This window comes from Heteronotia binoei, chromosome 12 (genome assembly GCF_032191835.1).
Source record: "Heteronotia binoei isolate CCM8104 ecotype False Entrance Well chromosome 12, APGP_CSIRO_Hbin_v1, whole genome shotgun sequence".
Taxonomy (NCBI): domain Eukaryota; kingdom Metazoa; phylum Chordata; class Lepidosauria; order Squamata; family Gekkonidae; genus Heteronotia; species Heteronotia binoei.
Window position 1 is genome coordinate 69,389,774 of NC_083234.1, and position 20,311 is coordinate 69,410,084.

The window sequence follows — 20,311 nt, forward strand, 5'->3', positions numbered from 1 at the left end:
TTAATCCCACCCTCCCACAAAACTCCAGCAGTATGAGGACGAAATATGCTCTCTGATACATGGGAAGGAGCTGAGAAAGAGATAACATAAAAACGCCCGTGGGCCCGCCTCGGCGCGGAGGGCGAGATATGAATGGAATTAAATAAATAAGATAGATGGAGGAGGGGGGAGGGATGGATGGATGGATAGATGATAGAAAGATAGAGAGAGAGATAGAGAGATAGATGATAGATGATAGATGATAGAGAGATAGAGAGAGAGATGATAGATGAGAGATAGAGAGAGATGATAGATGATAGAGAGATAGATGATAGAGAGATAGAGAGAGATGATAGATAGAGATAGAGAGAGATGATAGATAGAGAGATAGATGATAGACAGAGAGAGATAGATGATAGAGAGATGATAGAGAGAGAGATAGAGAGATGGATGGATAGAGAGATGGATGGATGGATAGATAGAGAGATGGATGGACAGACAGACAGACAGACAGATGATAGATAGATGATAGATAGATAGATAGATAGATAGATAGATAGATAGATAGATAGATAGATAGATGATAGATAGATAGATGATAGATAGATAGATAGATAGATAGATAATGATAGATAGATAGATAGATGATAGATAGATAGATAGATAGATAGATAGATAGATAGATAGATAGATAGATAGATAGATAGATAGATAGATAGATAGATAGATAGATAGATGATAGATAGATAGATCTAGATGATGACGATGGTGTATACATCCGCTATCGCACCGATGGCAGCCTGTTCAACCTGAGGCGACTAAAGGCACACTCCATGACAATGGAAAAACTCATCCGAGAGCTACTGTTTGCTGATGATGCTGCACTCGTCTCCCACTCGGCATCAGCTCTGCAGCATATGACGTCCTGCTTTGCAGAGGCTGCCAAGCTATTCGGCCTAGAAGTTAGTCTGAAGAAGACAGAAGTTCTCCACCAGCCTGCACCCCAGGAAGATTATCACCCTCCCTGCATCACTGTGGGTGAATCAGTTCTGAAGACAGTCCAGCAGTTCAGCTACCTGGGGTGCATCATCTCCTCAGACGCCAAGATCGACAAGGAGATTGACAACAGGCTGGCAAAGGCAAACCGTGCCTTTGGCCGACTGCACAAAAGAGTGTGGAGCAACAAGCATCTGAAAAAAGGCACAAAGATCAATGTTTACAAAGCGGTTGTGATGACAACCCTCATCTACGACTCCGAATCGTGGGTTTTATACCGTCATCACCTGCGACTCCTTGAGCGCTTTCATCAGCGCTGCCTTCGCACCATCCTCAACATCCACTGGAGTGACTTTGTGACCAACACTGAAGTCCTCAAGAGGGCGGAGGTTACCAGCATCGAGGCACTGCTGTTGAAGACGCAGCTGCGCTGGCCAGGGCATATTTCTAGGATGGAAAACCACCGCCTTCCCAAGATTGCCCTGTATGGCGAACTCTCCACCGGCCATCGAAATAGAGGGGCACCAAAGAAGAGGTACAAGGACTCCTTGAAGAAATCCCTTAGCACCTGTCACATCAACCATCACCAGTGGTCTGACCTAGCCTCAGATCGCAAAGCATGGAGGCACACCATCCACCAGGCTGTCTCTTCCTTTGAGAACGCACGCATAGCTGGTCTTGAGGACAAAAGGAGATTGAGGAAGAATCGCACTGCTACAGGACCAACCCTAAATCAGACTTTTCCCTGCAGCCGCTGTGGCCGGACCTGCCTGTCCCACATTGGTCTTGTCAGCCACCAGCGAGCCTGCAGCAAACGTGGGCTATTGCACCCTTCTTAAATCTTTGTTCGCGAAGCCAAGCCAAGAGAGAGAGAGAGAGAGAGAGAGAGATGATAGATAGATAGATGATAGATAGATAGATGATAGATAGATAGATAGATGATAGATAGATGATAGATAGATAGATAGATAGATAGATAGATAGATAGATAGATAGATAGATAGATAGATAGATAGATAGATAGATAGATAGATAGATAGATGATAGATAGATAGATGATGGATGGATAGATGGATAGATAGATAGATGTTAGATAGATGGATGGATGGATGGATGGATGGATGGATGGATGGATGGATGGATGATAGATAGATGATGGATAGATGATAGATAGATGATAGATAGATGATAGATAGATGATAGATAGATGATAGATAGATGATAGATAGATAGATGATAGATAGATAGATAGATAGATAGATAGATAGATAGATAGATAGATAGATGGATGGATGATAGATAGATAGATGATAGATAGATGATAGATAGATGATAGATAGATAGATAGATAGATAGATAGATAGATAGATAGATAGATAGATAGATAGATAGATAGATAGATAGATAGATAGATAGATAGATAGATAGATAGATAGATAGATAGATAGATAGATAGATAGATAGATCGATCCTCCTTCCTTGGAGGTTTTTCAGCAGATGGCCATCTGACAACATTGAAGATCCTGTGAATTTTGGGGGAGGTATTTGTGAGTTCACTGCATTGTGCAGGGGGTTGGACTAGATGACCCTGGAGGTCCCTTCCAACTCTGATTCTACAAGGTGTGAAGGGGAAATGCTGAAGCAGCTGGGAACTTAGAATCCTGAAGGAACATAAGAACATGAGAGAAGCCATGTCGGATCAGGCCAATGGCCCAGTTTCACACAGTGGCCAAAACCCCCAGGTGCCATCAGGAGGTCCAGGACACTAGAAGTCCTCACACTGTTGCCCCTCCCAAGCACCAAGGTAGAGGTTTGGAGGAAGGGATTTCAGAAATGTTCCCCCTTCCATGATTGCTTTTGGATCCTCCCACTAGTATGGTTCTAGAATTCACATGCAATCCATGCAGTGAGGGATCCAAGCACAGGGACACAGCAACCAGAGACTAGACTAGGATCATGAGGGTTGGACTGCAAACCTGATTACCTCACTACAGTCTATTTATTTAATGAGACATTTCTCTTCCACTGTTCCTTAAGATTGCATGTGCGGGAAACGATCGTACTTATGCAGCATCACAAATTTGGACTAAGCCCACAGAACTCATGCTCAGGGTTCCAGCACTGACCATACCATACTGAGTAATACGTCTGCCAGCCGCTGAAAGCCTTCAAAAAGTGGGGCTAAGCCACGGCATGCCAATTCTGAGGACTTCAATGATGGCTTCATTGTGCCAAAGATCACCCACAAAAGTAAACTTTTCATACAAACGGAGTGGTTTTTGAAGAGCGCTCAGATGCCCAGTTTTGCTCGCTCTGGTGATGTCTGCTCTTAAAAATAGTAGGCCTCTTCATAGCTTCCCACACACAAAATAAAAATCTATGGGAACTTTAGTTTCACAAGCTCACAAGAGGATTCTTAAGAGCCACGATAGTGGTTTAAATCTTTAGTGCTGATGTACCCTTTTACAGAAACAAAGCTCTTGACCACCGCTCCCTCCAAGCTGAGTTAGTGTGAGCTAGCTCACAGTTTTTTAGCCTCCAGCTCGCAGATTTTTGTCTTAGCTCAGGAAGGATGACCCCAGAGCACACTCATTGATGCAGGAGCTCACCGCTTTAATGCCAGGAGCTCACAAAATAGAATTTTTGCTCACGAGACTCTGCAGCTTAGAGGGAACATTGGTCTTGACCTGGGTGCTAAATCGGATATCACCAAAAAGGAGGGGGGAAGAGAATATATTCACACAAAAAGAACCACACATTGAAATACCCTTCTACAAATCCCACCCCCATCCCAAAAGTCCCGTTTTTAGACTACATAATAGACGAAGAAAAACTTTACCGGCCTACCCATCTTGCCCCTCTTCCCAGGAATTCCGGGGATCCCCTGTAAATCAAAGAGACAAGAGATGGAAATAATTAAAATCTGATGGGGGCTGGAAAGAAACTACAGAACGCAAACCAAAATAAAGGAGGTGGGGCCATTAAAAGCATCCAGGGCTTTTTTTTCTTGGTAGAAAAAGCCGAGCAGGAACTCATTTTCATATTAGACCACACCCCTGATGTCACCATCGTTTCACACAGGGCTTTTTTGTGGGGAAAGCCCAGCAGGAGCTCATTTGCATATTCAGCCACACCCCCTCGATGCCAAGCCAACAGGAACTGCATTCCTGCTCAAAAAAAAAAGCCCTGAAAACATCTAGTTATGGCAAGATCAATAGGGGCCAAAATAGCAAATGCTTGAGCTGCAAAAACAAGGGGAAGGGGAAAAGGGTGAGCTGAGTTTCACCCACGGAGGGCTAACAATTCCTCTGCTGGAGGGCGCAACGCCATACCCACCCACGGCCAGGAATTGGAGACAGAGCTTTGCAGGAGGAATAATTAAGCTACTGGTCTGGAACCAAAGGTCAAGCCCAGGCACTTGCTGGAGAACTTCTGTTTACATTTCTTATTTGCTGATGTAAGCATGAAGGCAGCAGCTCTGATCCCCCCGTCTTTTCCCTGAGGTCTCTTGCTTGCCAATGACACTGAGCTGACGGATTTCACCCGGAAGGACCTTGTCCTGAAGGCAAATTGGTGCACTTGCACGGACAGACCACCTCTCGCCAGTCCCGTTTCTTTGCGTGCTGTTCTGTGCCTGCACTCCAGTCACCTCTTGCTTAGACATAACCACGATTCTCACCTTAGCAGGCTCCTTTCGGTTGCATCTCCCTTGGGTAGTTCATTGAGAATTCCACCAGCAAGTGCACCTTTTGCTCGTGGTCCAACTAGATGTTGGAGAATTCATGACTGAATCTTCCCAGTACTTTACAAAAGTAAACCGCAGTCATACTCAGACCCAAATCTGGTCATAATCTTGTGAGGACAAGGCTTAATTTATTTGTTGCCTACTTTACTCTCACGCAGAGATGGACTCTTATTTAAAAGGATTGACGGACAAAGCATGATTGCCTGTCTTGTTCTTCTTTAAACAGCCAACATTGTGGAGGATTGGTTTTGACCAATGACACCCCTTTTGCCTTTGTGCTGTAGCCCTGGCCCAAGTAAAGGTCTTCCATGGCTGAAAGTTCCGTTTACCAAATCCTTGGGAAGATCCAATCCTGAATTTCCCAGCACCTCATCAGTTTTGGTCCTACATTCACCAAGATCTTGTCAGGCACAGACTTCATTAAAGGGCATCTTCCCAAAAGATGCTAAATATGCCTTTTGGCTCGGAGCGGATTGCTTCTGCACGCAAAACAGGAAATGGGAAAAATAATTTTTAGAACAAATGTACATTCTGGCCGATGCATTTTCCTCCTTTGATTTTACAGACTTGGAAATCACAAGGCATGATTTCAGCGTCATGTGCAAAGATGACCTAAGTCATTACAGCCCGATGTGTTTTGTATCACTTATGTCAAACTTCCTAGAACATAACAACACCCTTTGACCAAAGGACCATTTGGTCCAGCATTCTGTATCCAACAGCAGCCAGGCAGAAGTCAATCACCGGGTAGCAAAGGCCTCTCGCTTTTCCCTGATGTTTGTTCTCAGAATCTGATGTTCTGGGGCAGACTTAGCCTGAACTCCTACAATTTTCCCTATCTCCAATAGAGAAAAGATACAGCATGAAATACATCAAGAAGCTAAGCATGCCTCTGGGGTGTGGCTTCGCACAAGCCCACCATGCGCTTACCATGTGCTTTCACAGTGTACACATTGTGGCTATCATGCATAAAGTGGCTACATGTGTCCTTTTCATCGCAGGATCACAATGAAATATGCTGCGGGGAGCGGAGGCAAATCCCAGTTCCTTGCAGCGCGTTTGCGGGCTGAACAGTAAACATGTAGAGAAATTAGCGCCTTTGGCTGCCTCTCACATTGCAAGGGGATGCGCTGAACTCACTGTCTGCCAAGCCTCCTTCCATCCCACGGATATGACCAGCCTTTAAGAATTTACCGAGACCACAGGGGAGAGCAGAGAGATGAAAAACCAACAGAAGAATGAAATTAAACAAACCAAAAAGGTGAACACATCAAATGCAGTTTTGCGTGCGTAGCCGTGTCGGTCTGCAGCAGAACGGCTGGATTTGAGCCCGGCAGAGACCAACAAGATTTTGGAGCCAAAGTTCCTTTCATCAGCTACAATGATGGGATTGATACAATGGTGATGTGCAGGGCTTTTCTTGTAGCAGGAACTCCTTTGCATATTAGGCCACACACCCCTGATGGAGCCAATCCTTCTGGCGCTTACAGTAGGCCCTGTAATTAAGAGCCCTGTATGCTCCTGGAGGATTGGTTACATCAGGGGTATGGCCTACTATGCAAAGGAGTTCCGGCTACAAAACATCTGGCAAAGGGAGCTTTAACTCTTGAAAGTGTGTATCGCAAAATCTTGTTGGTCTCTAAGGTTCTATTGGACTCAAATCTAGCAAATCAGATGCAGCCGTTCTACATTGAATGAATGCACGGCTGGCTCTCTTGCATGTTCTCTCAGCAGCTTGAAAAAGTGAAAGACCTGAGACAAGGGGAAAGCGTGAGTACGTGACACTGTATTCAGAAGGCATCTGTAAAAGGCTCTCTTTTTCCATAGCCAAGAAAACACAGGATGAGATACACAGGAAAAGGAGAGCAGCGGATAGTATGTTCAGAAGACTGCAAACAGGGCTTTTTTTGTACAGACACTCCTTTGCATATTAGGCCACGCCCTTCTTATGTAGCCAATCCTCCAAGAGCTTACAGGGCTCTTCTTTCGGGGCCTACTGTAAGCTCTTGGAGGATTGGCTACATCAGGGGTGTGTGGCCTAATATGCAAAGGAGTTCCTGCTACAAAAAAAAAGCCCAGATCGCAAAGCAAAGGCAAAGCTAAGAAAACAGCAGGAACACCAAGGAGAGGAAGAACACGACTCCGCTGAGAGAGAAAAGCCAGGAGGACACCACACGAGAGGAAGGACTAGACCCCAAGGACAACACCGACGACAAGATATGTCACTATCCAACAGAAAGGGACTTTCGAAAGGCTTTCTTTCCCCTCCAGAAATACTCACTCGTTCTCCATCAGCACCTGGCAACCCAAAGAGTCCCGGTGGGCCGATGTACCCCTGCGAGGGGGAAAAGGAAACAAGCAGTTAAAAGCGCTTCCCGGGCCTCTGAAAGGGCCAAGTCCCGTCCCTCGGAAACCAACGGCACGTCCTCCAGCGCTGGGGGTCCAGGGCAGCCGAGATGAAATAAACCTTGAGGCAAGTGTATATGCCCATGGACTGCATGGTGCTGGCTTCCACGATGTAGTCCAAGGGCACATACCCTCACACCAGGGATCGTGAGGACTCCGGGGAAGGAAGTCGCCAGCCAGCGGGGGGCCTTCCCCGGGGCTGGCTTCCGAGCGCACCTGAGAGAAACGGAGCTAGGATCCAGGTTAGCAAAGTTCAGTTTAGCCGGGTCATCGCTGACAACACATCCACAGCATCCTTCTCCGAGGGCATTTAGGAGCCAACAACGAGCAGCTCTGGGGTCTGAAGCCAGGCCCTTTCAGCCCTGCAAGGGAGAGCTTCTCCTACGTATGGAGGGCTATGCCAGGCCTGAGAAATGGTCCATCTGTTTAATATCCTGTTTCACACACCAGACTCTTCCAGCAGGGCATGAAAGCAGCAACTGGGTCACGTGGTTCCCCACCCATCCGTGCAGAATTTAGATGAACCTCCGTCAAAGCCCTTTCCACCAATGCCATCAATAAACCTTTCCATCTACTTTCTCTGGCACCATGCATCATGTTCTCAATAACACATCGTCATTTCCAAACACGTAGGAAAGAAGAAGACTGCAGATTTATACCCCGCCCTTCTCCCTGAATCAGAGACTCAGAGCGGCTTACAATCTCCTATATCTTCTCCCCACCCCCACAAGACACCCTGTGAGGTGGGTGAGGCTGAGAGGGCTCTCACAGCAGCTGCCCTTTCAAGGACAACTCCTATGAAAGCTATGGCTGACCCAAGGCCATTCCAGTAGGTGCAAGTGGAGGAGTGGGGAATCAAACTCGGTTCTCCCAGATAAGAGTCCACGCACTTAACCACCACACCAAACTGGCTTTCACTGGTTCTCACACCAAACTCTCTTACACCAAACTGGCTCTCAAACTGAGAACCTACAGAACCTTTTGCCCGATCCCCGGTTCTTCCCCCCCACCTCCGTTCCCTTGTCCCCTACTGCAGCCTCATTTCTGACTCAGCTCCCTTGTCCCCTGCTACAAACCTCAGCCTGTGACCCTTTCAGTGAGCTATCATATTTTCAGGGCTTTTTTTGTAGAAAAAGCCCAGCAGGAACTCATTTGCATATTAGGTCACATCCCCTGACATCTTCATTTCTTCACACAGGGCTTCTTTGTAGAAAAAGCTCAGCAGGAACTCATTTGCATATCAGGCCATACCCTGATGCCAAGCCAGCCAGAACGGCATTCCTGTGCATTCCTGCTTTTTTTTTTTAAAGCCCTGATATTGCTATTCCTAACGCAGGTAGATTCAGGTGGGAAGCTTCTTTGATCTGAAGCAGCAGAACAAAGTATGAGCCTAGCAGTACCTTTCGGGCCAAAAACGTTTTATCCAAGGCATAAGCTTTTGTGTGCATGCACACTTCTTCTAATACATACACGTATCTGAAGAAGTGAGCATGCACACAAAAGCTTATACCTTGAATAAAATTTTGTTGGTCTGAAAGGTGCCACTTTATAGTCCTTCAGCTTTGTGGTCCTAACGGGTAATGGACTGTCAGTCAGTTCCCTTGCTTTCCTCCAGATTAGCCAGCAACGTAGCAGGTCTCCTAGAGCATCCCTTGAACCTAATTTCTGACACGTAACACCTCTATGTAAACCACTCAGCATCTCCACACTACCGTGAAAATTCCACCAGCTCCCTTGGGAGTTTGACACCGTGTGAGCCAAGGATCCCACCCCGAAAACTCTTTTCGCAGCCAGAGGTGAGCAAAATGAAATTGCAAAATGAAAGAAAGCAAGAGTGCTCCTGAGCTTGTACAAAGTGCCCTTCAGTCACCACTGTGTGATAGCAGTTTGCCCTCCCTGCCTTCTAGAATGAAGGGTCAGGACACACATCTCAGCTCTAGCATTCCCTCTAAAATGAGTGAGTGAGAGTTGGCTCACAGATTTTTAGCCTCCAGCTCACACATTTTTGTCTTCGCTCGGGGGAAAAATGGCCCCAGAGCAAACTAATTTATGCAGCAGCTCACAACTTGAATGCCAGTAGCTCACTAAGCAGAATTTTTGCTCACAAAACTCTGCAGCTTAGAGGGAACACTGCTCAGCTACTGTCCCAGCGAGTCTCATTTTAGAAATCGCTTTGGGAATAACCCTTGGAACGGTGCTTAGCTTCTCCACGCGAGGCCGAAGCAGGATCCGGAGGCCGGGCTTGTTCCAGAGCAGCCCATCATTACAGGATATTAAACAGCTGACTGGCCCCTTCCCCCCCCCCCACCTCCTTCCCTCTTCAAAGAATGAAAATGGCCTCCGGGGGTCAACTTTTGTTTATCGCTTGCAATTTTCCTGGCGATGGGAGCCAGCTGGTAGCATTTAGAGAGGAGAGGAGCACATGACAGAGAGGGGAGGCATCTTGATGGGTGATGAGCATCCTAATGATTTATAGTTGCAATCGGGGAAAGCAGGGGGCGGTTCACCAGAGAGCGACATCTTTCATGAAGGAGGGGAAGACGTGCTTCTCAATGGAAAACCTCAGCACTCCGGCTAGACGAGAGCCAAATATTCTCTTTTGCGAGTGGCTGCAAGACGCTGGTTTGTCACCTCGGAGAGGAATGTAAAAATCCGTCCCCAGAGCTCATCCGGGGCCGTCCGAAGGGACAGAAGGAGAGTCCCGCTGGATCAGAGCCAAGGTCCAGCTGGCTCAGCATCCTGTTTCTGACAGCGGCCGGCCAGATGCTTTCGAGAAGGCCACAGGCGAGGAATGCGGTCCACAGCCTCCCCCCCCCCCCCCCCGTCGTTCATATTCCGGAAACTGGTAGTTTAGCGATAGACTATCTCTGGGTATAGAGGTTCTAGTCTTAGCGAACATGATTAAGAATGGCAGACAAACCGTATACTTATCTCATCTTTTATAAGAGCATCAGACTTATTGTGCAAGATAAAACCGAAGGCCCCTCTAGCACGGTAACCTGTTTCCAGCAGTGGCTGGCCAAATGCTTCCATTAAGTAGAAGAAGATGATGATATTGGATTTATATCCCGCTCTCCACTCCAAAGAGTCTCAGAGCAGCTCACAATCTCCTCTATCTTCCTCCCCTACAACAGATACCCTGTGAGGTGGGTGGGGCTGAGAGAGTTCTCACAGCAGCTGCCCTTTCAAGGACAACTTCTGCCAGAGCTATGGCTAACCCAAGGCCATTCCAGCAGGTGCAAGTGGAGGAGTGGGGAATCAAACCCGGTTCTCCCAGATAAGAGTCTGCACACTTAACCACTACACCAAACTGGCTCTCCAAGTGGGACACGGAAGCAACAATTATTGCCCAAACCGTCCTGAGGGCCACTCAGATTCAGAAAAAAAAAGAGAGAGACTGGATTTGTATCCTGCCCTTTACTCAAGAGTCTCAGAGAGGCTCACAATCTCCTTCCCTACCCTTCCCCACAACAGACGTTCTGCGAGGTAGGTGGGGCTGAGGGAGCTCTTTTTCGAGAACTGCTCTCGAAAGAACAGCTCTGAGGGAACTTGCGACTGGTCCAAGGTCACACCAACAGCTACATGTGAAGGCGTGGGGAATCAAACCTGGTTCTTTCAGATTAGAGTTCAAGCTCTTAACCACTATACCGAACTGGAAAGTTGCCTCTGAAATGGGGGGGGGGGGGAGGAGAAGAGCTCCATTTTGCAAGCATGGCTAATAGCTGCCATCTAACCCATCACTATATCAAATTCTATAAATTAGTTACCTGCTGTGCTGGCGGGGGGGCTTTACAGTCAGTGGCCTGCAGAGCAAATATGACAACTTCATCCCTCCAAGCGGGACCAGTGCCAGCAGAGGCACTCGTAGATGCGGCCAATTCCAAATACTTCCTACTGCCTGCCAATAGCAACAACTGTATACTCTGAAGTCCCTTCTGTCCCTGCAGAGGGCTCTGGTGCCAGAGTCCAGTCCCAGTTAGCATACCAGGCTAGGTCCCAGCTTTAGACTGCAGGGACCCTGGAACAAATCCTGGAGATGTTGTGACACCGGTGCCCTGGCCACCAGTGGGAGTTGGGGGGTTGGGTTGCCAGATCCAGACTAGAAACTCCTGGAGATTTGGAGGGGAAGGCTGGGGAGGACAGGGAGCAGAGTTGGATACAAGGCCACAGAATCCACCCATCAGTGCATCCATTTTCTCCAAGGGAACTGATGTCTGTAGCCTGGATTTGAGCCATAAGTCCAAGGGATCCCCACGTCCCCCCTGGAGGCCTAATTGCTAGCTCGGTTCAATGTGCTACCATCTGCGATACTTCTTGGAAGATCCCATAAAACTCCCTGTGTTAACAGGCTGTGCACCTGTGCATGTGTTCCTAAACTGTACTTTTTACTCTGACTCGTGCTCCATACTCACTGACCTGTCGGAGCAAACAGCAAAACCTGACAAATGTAAAATTGTCTTCCTGCGGTCAACTCGGAACCAACCGGTAATTGAAACTGTTGCAATTTTTTTTATATTTGGCGTCTGTGAGGTGCTTAACGTATTTGCAAATTGCCATTTGACGGATGGATTGGTTCCTTGCTATGTTGGATATCATGGCAATAAAGGTGATTGATTGACTGACCTGGAGGCTGGCATCCCTACACTGACTTAGCAGACCAAGTTGTTCGGGAGGACCAGTATGCTACGCTTCAGGATATCTGCAGAGTGCAGCTCCCAAACCATAATCCCGGTGTTTGTTCCACTACCACCCACTCTCACAGTATTAAATTTCACTGTTCCCACTACCCACCCACCTGGCACATGTTTTCCCTGCTGGAACATCTGTTGGTCCCAACCTCTGCCAGTATAGATTCCCCTGCCGCCTAATTGATCAATGTCTCCCAGATATCCCACAATCCCCTGTTCTTCCACTGTCTCAGGTGGTGGGAGGACAAGTAAGAAAGCATCTGAGTCATGGCCCGAGGTCTGTCGAGCTTCATAAACGCACTCAAGCCTCCACTGTCTAGCATTCATCTGCAATGGTGTTAAGAGTCGTCTCTGCAAAAGCCTTCCATTCCTTCCTAGGTATGCATGATCTGCCCAAGCAAACCGTAACGGAGGCCCTGTAGGGCAGGGGTCCCCAACCTCCAGGCCGTGGATCAGTACCGGTCCATGGCCTGTTAGCAACCGGGCCGTGAGTTGTATAATGATTTCATTATATATTAAAATGTAATAATAATAAGAAGAGGAAACTAGATTTATATCCTGCCCTCGAGTGTTATTCTTGGTTACAAAGGCAAGCTAGCAATGCCCTTAAATGTAACCGAGTTATGCTTGTGGATCTGTTCAGTAACACCACTGCATCTCCCTTTTAGCATCTCAATGTGTTTGGGACTGTGAGACGGCTTAGAAAGCAACTGTTAAACAACGACCAGGTCTCCTTAAGGGGCACAAACTGACACAGAATCAGGCACCTGATGATTAGCTCTCACAGGACATAGCGCACACATACACACCTTTCCGAGACTTCCAGCTTAAATTGTGCTGCACTTTTGCGGGGGGGGGGGGGGAGAGAAACAACAGTAGTGAAGCAGCTAAAAAGCGGTAACTGAAAAATTAACCCAGGAGGAAGGGGAAAGCCAGGCTAGAGGAACCAGGTTCAACAGCATCACATGTGACAGGCCAGTTGGACCACGAGGCAAGGTAAGCAGGAATGGAGGACTGGGACGATGACAAACCACCGGTGCTCATCTCTAGCCCTGAAAACCATCTCGGTCTTGGGATCACCATGAATCAGAACACTGTTATTACTAGTCACAATGAGATATTTGACAAGTAAATGTTGTTCTGCAATTCGAGATCCAGCCAAGTTCTTGGGAACTGCAGAGGTATCTTCACTGGATTCTTGCTGTTCCAAGCAACGCTCTCTTCTGGAACCGAGCTGGTGTTATTTGCTCAGTGTTCAGAATGCCCAAGTGTGTTTTTTAAAAAAGCTGTATAGGCACTGCTCCAAGGATTCTAATGACAACTGGCACAATGTTAATCATCTTCTCCCAGAAGCTATCTAACAGTATTTGTAGTTCTTGGTATTTCATGTTCCCCTGTTCTTTCTTTTTTCTATTCTGCTGCCTCCTGAGATTGCAATGTCATTTATCCAAACTCTATTTCTTATTTTTTTTTTCTGCAATTGTGATATCAGGAGTGTTATGCTCCAGGTTTTTCTGTTCGCAAATCAGAAGTCACAAAGGATCTTTGTTTCATCATTCTCCGTGATCTTGCCTGGTTTGCGCTCTGAGTGATGGTAAGCCATACTTCTTGCAAAGATACTTCTTGCAACTCAGCAGCAACTCCATCTTGACATTCTTCAGTTTAAAAAAAGGTAGTCCCCCATGCAAGCACCAGTCATTTCCGACTCTGGGGTGACATTGCTTTCACAACGTTTTCACGGCAGACATTTTACGGGGGGGGGGGGGGGGGGGTTGCCAGTCATCTACACTTCCCCCCCCCCCCCCAGCAAGCTGGGTACTCATTTTACTGACCTCAGAAGGATGGAAGGCTGAGTCAACCTGGAGCCGGCTACGTGAACCCAGCTTCTGCCGGGATCGAACTCAGGTCGTGAGCAGGGAGCTTAGACTGCAGTACTGCAGCTTTACCACTCTGCACCACAGGGATCTTCTTCATAGTTAGCTTGAGGGATTTTACTGCAGGCATGGACCATGTGATCAACTGTTTCATCCTCTGTCTTGCAAAGTCAACATCTGCCATTGTCACTGATCTTCTGAATCTTGGCTTTCATACTGCTCACTTTTAGTGTCTGCTTTTGTGCAGCTAGAATGAATCGTTCGGTTTCTTTCTTCAAGTGCCCATTTTGGAGCCATTTCCAGGTATGTTCATTCTCAACTTTGTTCTCTAAGCCTTCCAAATATTGAGCATGTGAGTGTTTTTCCTTCAAATTGTCAAAGTGAGCTTTGATAAGGGTTGTCACATCTGACTCAAGAAATATCTGGGGACTATGGGGGGGAGTCAGTATTTTGGGGGTGGAGCCAGGAGCAAGGGTGTGACAAGCATGACTGAACTCCAAAGGGAGTTCTGGCCATCACATTTCAAGGGACCACATGCCTTTAAAATGCCTTTCTTCCATTTGGAATAATGAAGGATAGGGGCACCTTCTTTGAATTGGATCCCTCAGTCCAATCTTTTTGAAACATGGGGGGTGTTTTAAGGAGAGGCATCAAATACTACGATGAAAATTTGCCCCCTCCCAGAGCCCCAGATACCCACAGATAAATTCTCCATTACACCCTATGGAAATTGTTCTCCATACAGTGCCCAAGAGATAACTCTGATAACTCTGAAATGGAGGGAGGGCCTCCAGACCAGGGGATCCCCTGCCCCCAACTGGGGATTGGCAACCCTAGTTCTGACTGCAATCTTGTTGTAATCCACTTTGGGTTCTTTAACCTTAAATAAGTATGCCTTTACATTTCAACTAGAAGTTTCTTTTTGGTTTTCTTGGTGTAGTCATTCAGTGCTCATTTTTCTTCCTCAACTCTTGCTTAACTTTCAGAAGACCGCTTCCATCTAATTTTCATGGTAAGTAAAAGCAATCAACATCACTTCTAGGGTGAAGTGAGTGATCTATTGTCATTACCTTTCAAGAGTTTTGAGATCTGCCGCTTCTAGGTTCTGCTTGTTTCCAATTAATAACGCCAACTGTGTCTCTTAGAACTGGGACTGTCCCCATGTTAATTGGGCAGTCAACCTTTACCGTGTTGCCTCCGTTTAATTTTGTTCACAATATTTTCTTAATTCTTTGGTAATACTCCTTGGCTGTATTTTTCTTAACAAGGGTATGTATGTCTGATGTTGATGTTGTCCACTTCCAAAATTCCAAGGTATTTGTAGTTTTCTTCAGAGCCCAGTGCTTTGATGTTGTTGCTATCACCTCGATTTCTAGCTGTTCAGTGATCTCTCCTCTATTCAATGCTAACGTTGAACACTTGCCAAAGCTATAATTTTGCTGAATATTCAAACTGTATTTAGTGAAGAATCAATTTCGGATGATGACTTTCCATACATTTTCAAATCATTCATATGCAACAAGTGTGAGATCTTTGGACCTGTCTTTGAAAACTGGTATCCTAGGCTTGTGCTGTTGAGAACTGTGAGCGGTATTAAAGCAATGGATAAAGGGCAGCAGTGATTATTATTATGTCTAGTGCATTGTTCTATAAATTCACAGAACACTATTAGTGCATTGTTGATTGTATGTACTACAGTGCTCTTACTGCACTGTTTTAAATTGTCTCATCCGCTAGAGTCTCCGGGGAAAAGGTGGACTATAAATGAAGTCCATAAATAAATACACAAATGGATGCATAGTTAATGACTGCAGTTAATTGCGTAAAATAAATACGATTGACCAACTTTATACTTCCAACAGGTGGCAGCCCGGTTGCTCTAGCTCTCCTTCCTAGACCTCCAAAGGAAGTCACTGGTGCACTGTGTTCTGCCCAGGACTCATAAGCGAAGCACGAGTCATCAGTGCCATAGTCAGGATTTTAAAAATCAGGGAGCTTTTTAAAAAGTTAGGGGGCACCCTTTGCCATCCACTGTGGGGTAGGGGCAAAAGCTGGAGGCTCCGAAAGTGGCTGAGGCAGACAGCCCTAAAACTCTGAAGTCAAGAAGGGACAGCATGTTGCATGCAAGCAGGGGGGTTTCCTTCACCTCCCTCTCCCCCATTCCAGCACCTTGCAGCCAGCAGCTCTATTTGTCGTCCCCCCACTGGCCCATTCCACGCGGCTTCCTCCACCTCCTGCTCCTCCACTTTCCTCCTCTCCACCTGCTGCTTTTGCTGCTGCAATGCAGTGTGCCATCCCAGCTCCAGTCAGGAGGCAGTGCGCCCCCAGGCTCCCCCGTGGCTACCGGCCTGCTAGTCATTCCAGTGGCATTTGCAGAAGCAAGAAACACAGGAAGAGAGGTTCTGAAAGGCTAGCAGGTCTTGAGAGTCACTAACTCTAATGCAAAACAGTTTCTAGGTGCCCCAAGACAAAAAAAAATAGCTGGCCAAGGATTTAAAGCCAACGAAGAAAGTGGGCCATGCCCACAGAACAAAGGCAGCCTGTTAACATTTATCTCTGCTGCCTTGAGAACTAGCAACTCGCTCGTCTTTTCAAATGAAAGCTGGGATTCTCGCAAATCCGTTGAAACCTACAGGGTATGGCACTGTCTTCTAACTGTTCTGTACTACATACTTGCACATTCCAATAAGCTTTGAGAGCTCAGGGCAAACTAAGCATTATGCACAACCAGGGATCATTTTGTAGAAAAACAGGCGGTGGAGCTCATCCAGGGATCGTTATGCAGCTGCACCTACTATTCAATGGACAAGGAGGTGGAACTCTCAGAAGGAGGAGGCGGAACTCTCAGAAAGATTCAGGAGCTGCACTCCTGTGGGCTCCCACTGAATCTGAGGCCTGTGTACAACTACATGAAACAAAACGGAGGGGATGGCTATTCCAGACTTTCACAGTCAGCTGCTTCTTTGTTCCAAGTGGCCACCCACCCACCCCAACTGCTTGCCCTCCTGCTGAGTTCCAGATCCTAAATGGGTGGTTGGATAAAGGGTTAAGCACCCTTTCCCCTCCCACCCACCCCATCCCCCTGCTCATTGCACTCCGTCCCTTCCAAAACTACTTTCAGGTTAAAAAGCAAACAAACAAATGGCCATCAGGACTCCACGCCTTTGGGTGTAACGTGCGGTTTGGTCTTCATGGCCAGTGGAAAGCAGATGTAGAAAGAGTTGTCTCTGACTTACCCGACTGCCTTTTGGACCAGGCTCTCCTATAGGTCCAGGTAAACCCTGAAACACAAGAGAGGGGGAAAAAACAAAAACAAAGACAGATAAATGTGGAGATGTTATAACTTTGAACTCTGACAAACAGTGCCAGATAAGAGGATCCTCTGCGATTTTGGGAGCTAATCCAAGAGATAGCTATAAAGGAATTGGGGGAGGGGGGGGGAGAAAATCACCGTCACCCGCACAGAAACAAACAACCCGATTGTTATAGGGAGATGACTCTGCAGAAATCATATTTAAATAGACCCAGGCGTTCATTCCAGCTTCATTCCAAAGCAGCCGAACTGCAACCTCCGACATGCGGAATATATGAAAAAGCAGAAGGCATGCCAGCATCGGGTTATGAAAAAGGCCACTAAGACACACATTACATTTTAACCTCTTGGCTGATGTTGCCCAGTGGTTGACAGCTCAACGTATCACCAGGTAACTGGAAGCCATACTTACATTAGGTGTGCACCCTGTGTCAGCTGATGGGAAATGCCACCAGGTTTCAATGAGAGGGATCCCCTGCTCACAGGGATGAGAGGCAGGTGACAGCGGCATTCCTTTGTGTGGAGCCTCCAAAGACCGTTGGAGGACATGCTGTGCCACTTGCACCTGACCCCCTGTCTAATGGCAGTTCGTGCGAGATAGAGCGATCTGTGGATATTTGCTATTAGAGCACTACTGAGGTCCCAGGTGGACGGGTGCTATACCTCTAAACACCAGCTGGTGAGGAGGCAAACAACACAGAGCTGTTGCCTTCAGCCAGGGCTTTTTGTGTAGCAGGAACTCCTTTGCATATTAGGCCACACACCCCTGATGTAGCCAGTCCTCCAAAAGCTTACAAGCCTCTTATTACAGGGCCTACTGTAAACTCTTGGGAGGACTGGCTACACCAGTGGGGTGTGGCCTAATATGCAAAGGAATTCCTGCCACAGAAGAAGAAGATGATGATGATATTGGATTTATATCCCACTCTATACTCTGAATCTCAGAGTGGTCACAATCTCCTTTATTATTTATTTATTTATTATTTATTACATTTGACTTATATCCCGCCCTCTCCGCAAGCGGACTCAGGGCGGCTCACAGTATCATTTACCTTCCCCCCCCCCCCCCACAACAGACACCCTGTGAGGTAGGTAGGGCTGAGAAAGCCTTGCCTTTATCTATATATTTACATCTTCATTCCCACCAAGGAGCTCAAGCACTTGACTGCTCCTCTCTTCATTTTATCCTCATAGCAACATTGGGGGGGGGGGGTTAGGCCAAGAGAGCATGGCTAGTCCAAGGCCATTCAATGATTGGTGGAGATCCCAGTCCTGGTCTCCCCAATATTAGAGAGGAGATGGACTCAGGCGGTTTCCAACAGTCTGGCTCAACACAGTGTAAGAACAAGTTAAAACCATAAAAACACACCATAAAACAAGATGGCAGTGCTAGCATTGCTAGCATTCAGTCGTGGGGAGAGCTGATGCAGAGAACTGTCATTGGCCTCAACCAAAAGCCTGGCGGAACATCTTTGCCTTACATGCCCCACAAAACTTTAATCAATCAGGCAAGGTACATGTCACTTGGCAGAGAATTCGACCAGGCTGGGGCCAGGGCAGAGAAGGCCCTGGCCCTGGTTGAGGCCAGACGGCTATCTTTTGGATCGGGGACCACCAGAAGATTCTTATCTGCTAATCTTAATCCCCTTAGAGGCGGTCCTGGAGATCAATGTTCCCTTTAGGCTGTGGAGTCTTGTGAGCTGAAATTCTACTTAGGGAGCTACTGGCAATAAAGCTGTGAGCTAGTGCATAAATTAGTTTGCTCTGGGGCAATTTTTCCTGAGCGAAGACAAACATCTGTGAGCCAGAGGCTAAAAATCTTTGAGCTAACTCACACTAAATCAGCTTAGAGGGAACACTGCTGGAGATATGAGGTTCCTTGACCTATAAGGGCTTTAGAGGTAAGCACCAAGACCCTGAATCTGACCTAGTGTTCCTATGGCAACCAATGCAGTCGGTTTCACTCAGGTTTTGGGGAAATTTTTCCAATGTGCTTCCGTTTTGGCTTTGTTTCTGGATACAGAGCACACTGGTGGTCTTCTTGTTTATGGAACTCTTTAAGTCTACAGTTTTATTTGGATAATATTTGACAGTTGTCCCTGAAGGCATAGCTGGGGGGGGGGAGGGGGAGAATAATAAATTAATACATAATGGAACAAAGGTATGATATTGGGAAGAGCTGGAATATATGGTGGAAGTCAGAGGAAGTAGCAAAGGAGGTCTCAAAACGCATGGAGTACCCTTCCTCACAACAAGGGCTTTTTTTGAGCAGGAACACAGTTCCCGCTGGCTTGGCATCAGGGGTGTGGCCTAATATGCAAATGAGTTCCTGCTGGGCTTTTTTGTGAAACAATGCTGACATCTGTGTGTGGCCTAATATGCAAATGAGTTCCTCCTGGGCTTTTTCTACAAACCCCGCCCCCTTGCTCCCACCCAACCTCCATTGAAGGTGGAAGTCTTCCAGGGTCTTTTAGAGAGTTCAGACAGGCAATTTACCTCTCACAAAACCCATAAGGACTACAAACGTACAAAGACCTCAGTCACTTGGGATAACGCAAAAAGCAACTGAAAAGATGAATGAGGCTCAGAGGCTGGCTTTAAGTTATCCTTCTTTATTTTTTTTAAAAAAAACATAGTAGCTGTGTTTATTTCCTCCTTGCCAGACAGGATTTGTCAGCTTTAGAAATTAAATGGAAGGGTTTGTTTGTTTGCCTCCCTCTGGAAGTTCTGCAAAAGCAACTGGGGAGCCCAGCACCAAGGGCTTCTAACATCAGGCATCGTTGTCAAAAGGTTTTTTCCCTCCCCTCTTCTTCTTTTTCTTTCCCTCATCAGGCCAAAGTTAACAAGTCTGCCCACAATGCACGAACTGAAGAGAAGCCAACGCTGCCTCCTTTTCCATAGCGCTGCAAAGCCTACACCAGTCAAGAGAAGTTATACATAGTAAAAAAAAAAGAATGGGGGGGGGGCAGAGAAAGCCATGAAAGTAAATAAGACTGAAGACATTTGGTATAGAGAGCTGTGAAGTTATTGGTCCCCAAGGAGAAGAGAAACAGAAATCATTTTCCCCTTTCCCTGAATCCATTTCTGCTTACGAAAAAGCAAGCTGGCCTTCAAGTTACACAGAACCTAAACAGAAAGGCAGCAACTGAGGCAGATGTTTGACAAGAGGGAAGGCACCTTGTGATAGCTCAAGACAGCATCTCAAGGGCTTCATCCATACATCTGTTTATTTACAGCACCGCTATTCAAAGAAGAAGAAGATGAAGAAGAAGATGATGTTGGGTTTATATCCCGCCCTCCAATCCGAATC

At 46.8% G+C, this 20,311-nt stretch overlaps 1 protein-coding gene across 1 annotated transcript in view; it reads right to left on the reverse strand.

Annotated features, from left to right (window-relative positions):
* The window catches only part of LOC132580027 (collagen alpha-1(XXVII) chain-like), a 406,754-nt gene that overhangs the window by 296,793 nt on the left and 89,650 nt on the right, over positions 1 to 20,311 (reverse strand). Inside the window, 3 exon segments of the mRNA XM_060250632.1 lie at positions 3,815 to 3,859; positions 7,002 to 7,055; positions 16,925 to 16,969. Coding sequence (XP_060106615.1) covers positions 3,815 to 3,859; positions 7,002 to 7,055; positions 16,925 to 16,969 — 144 coding nt within the window.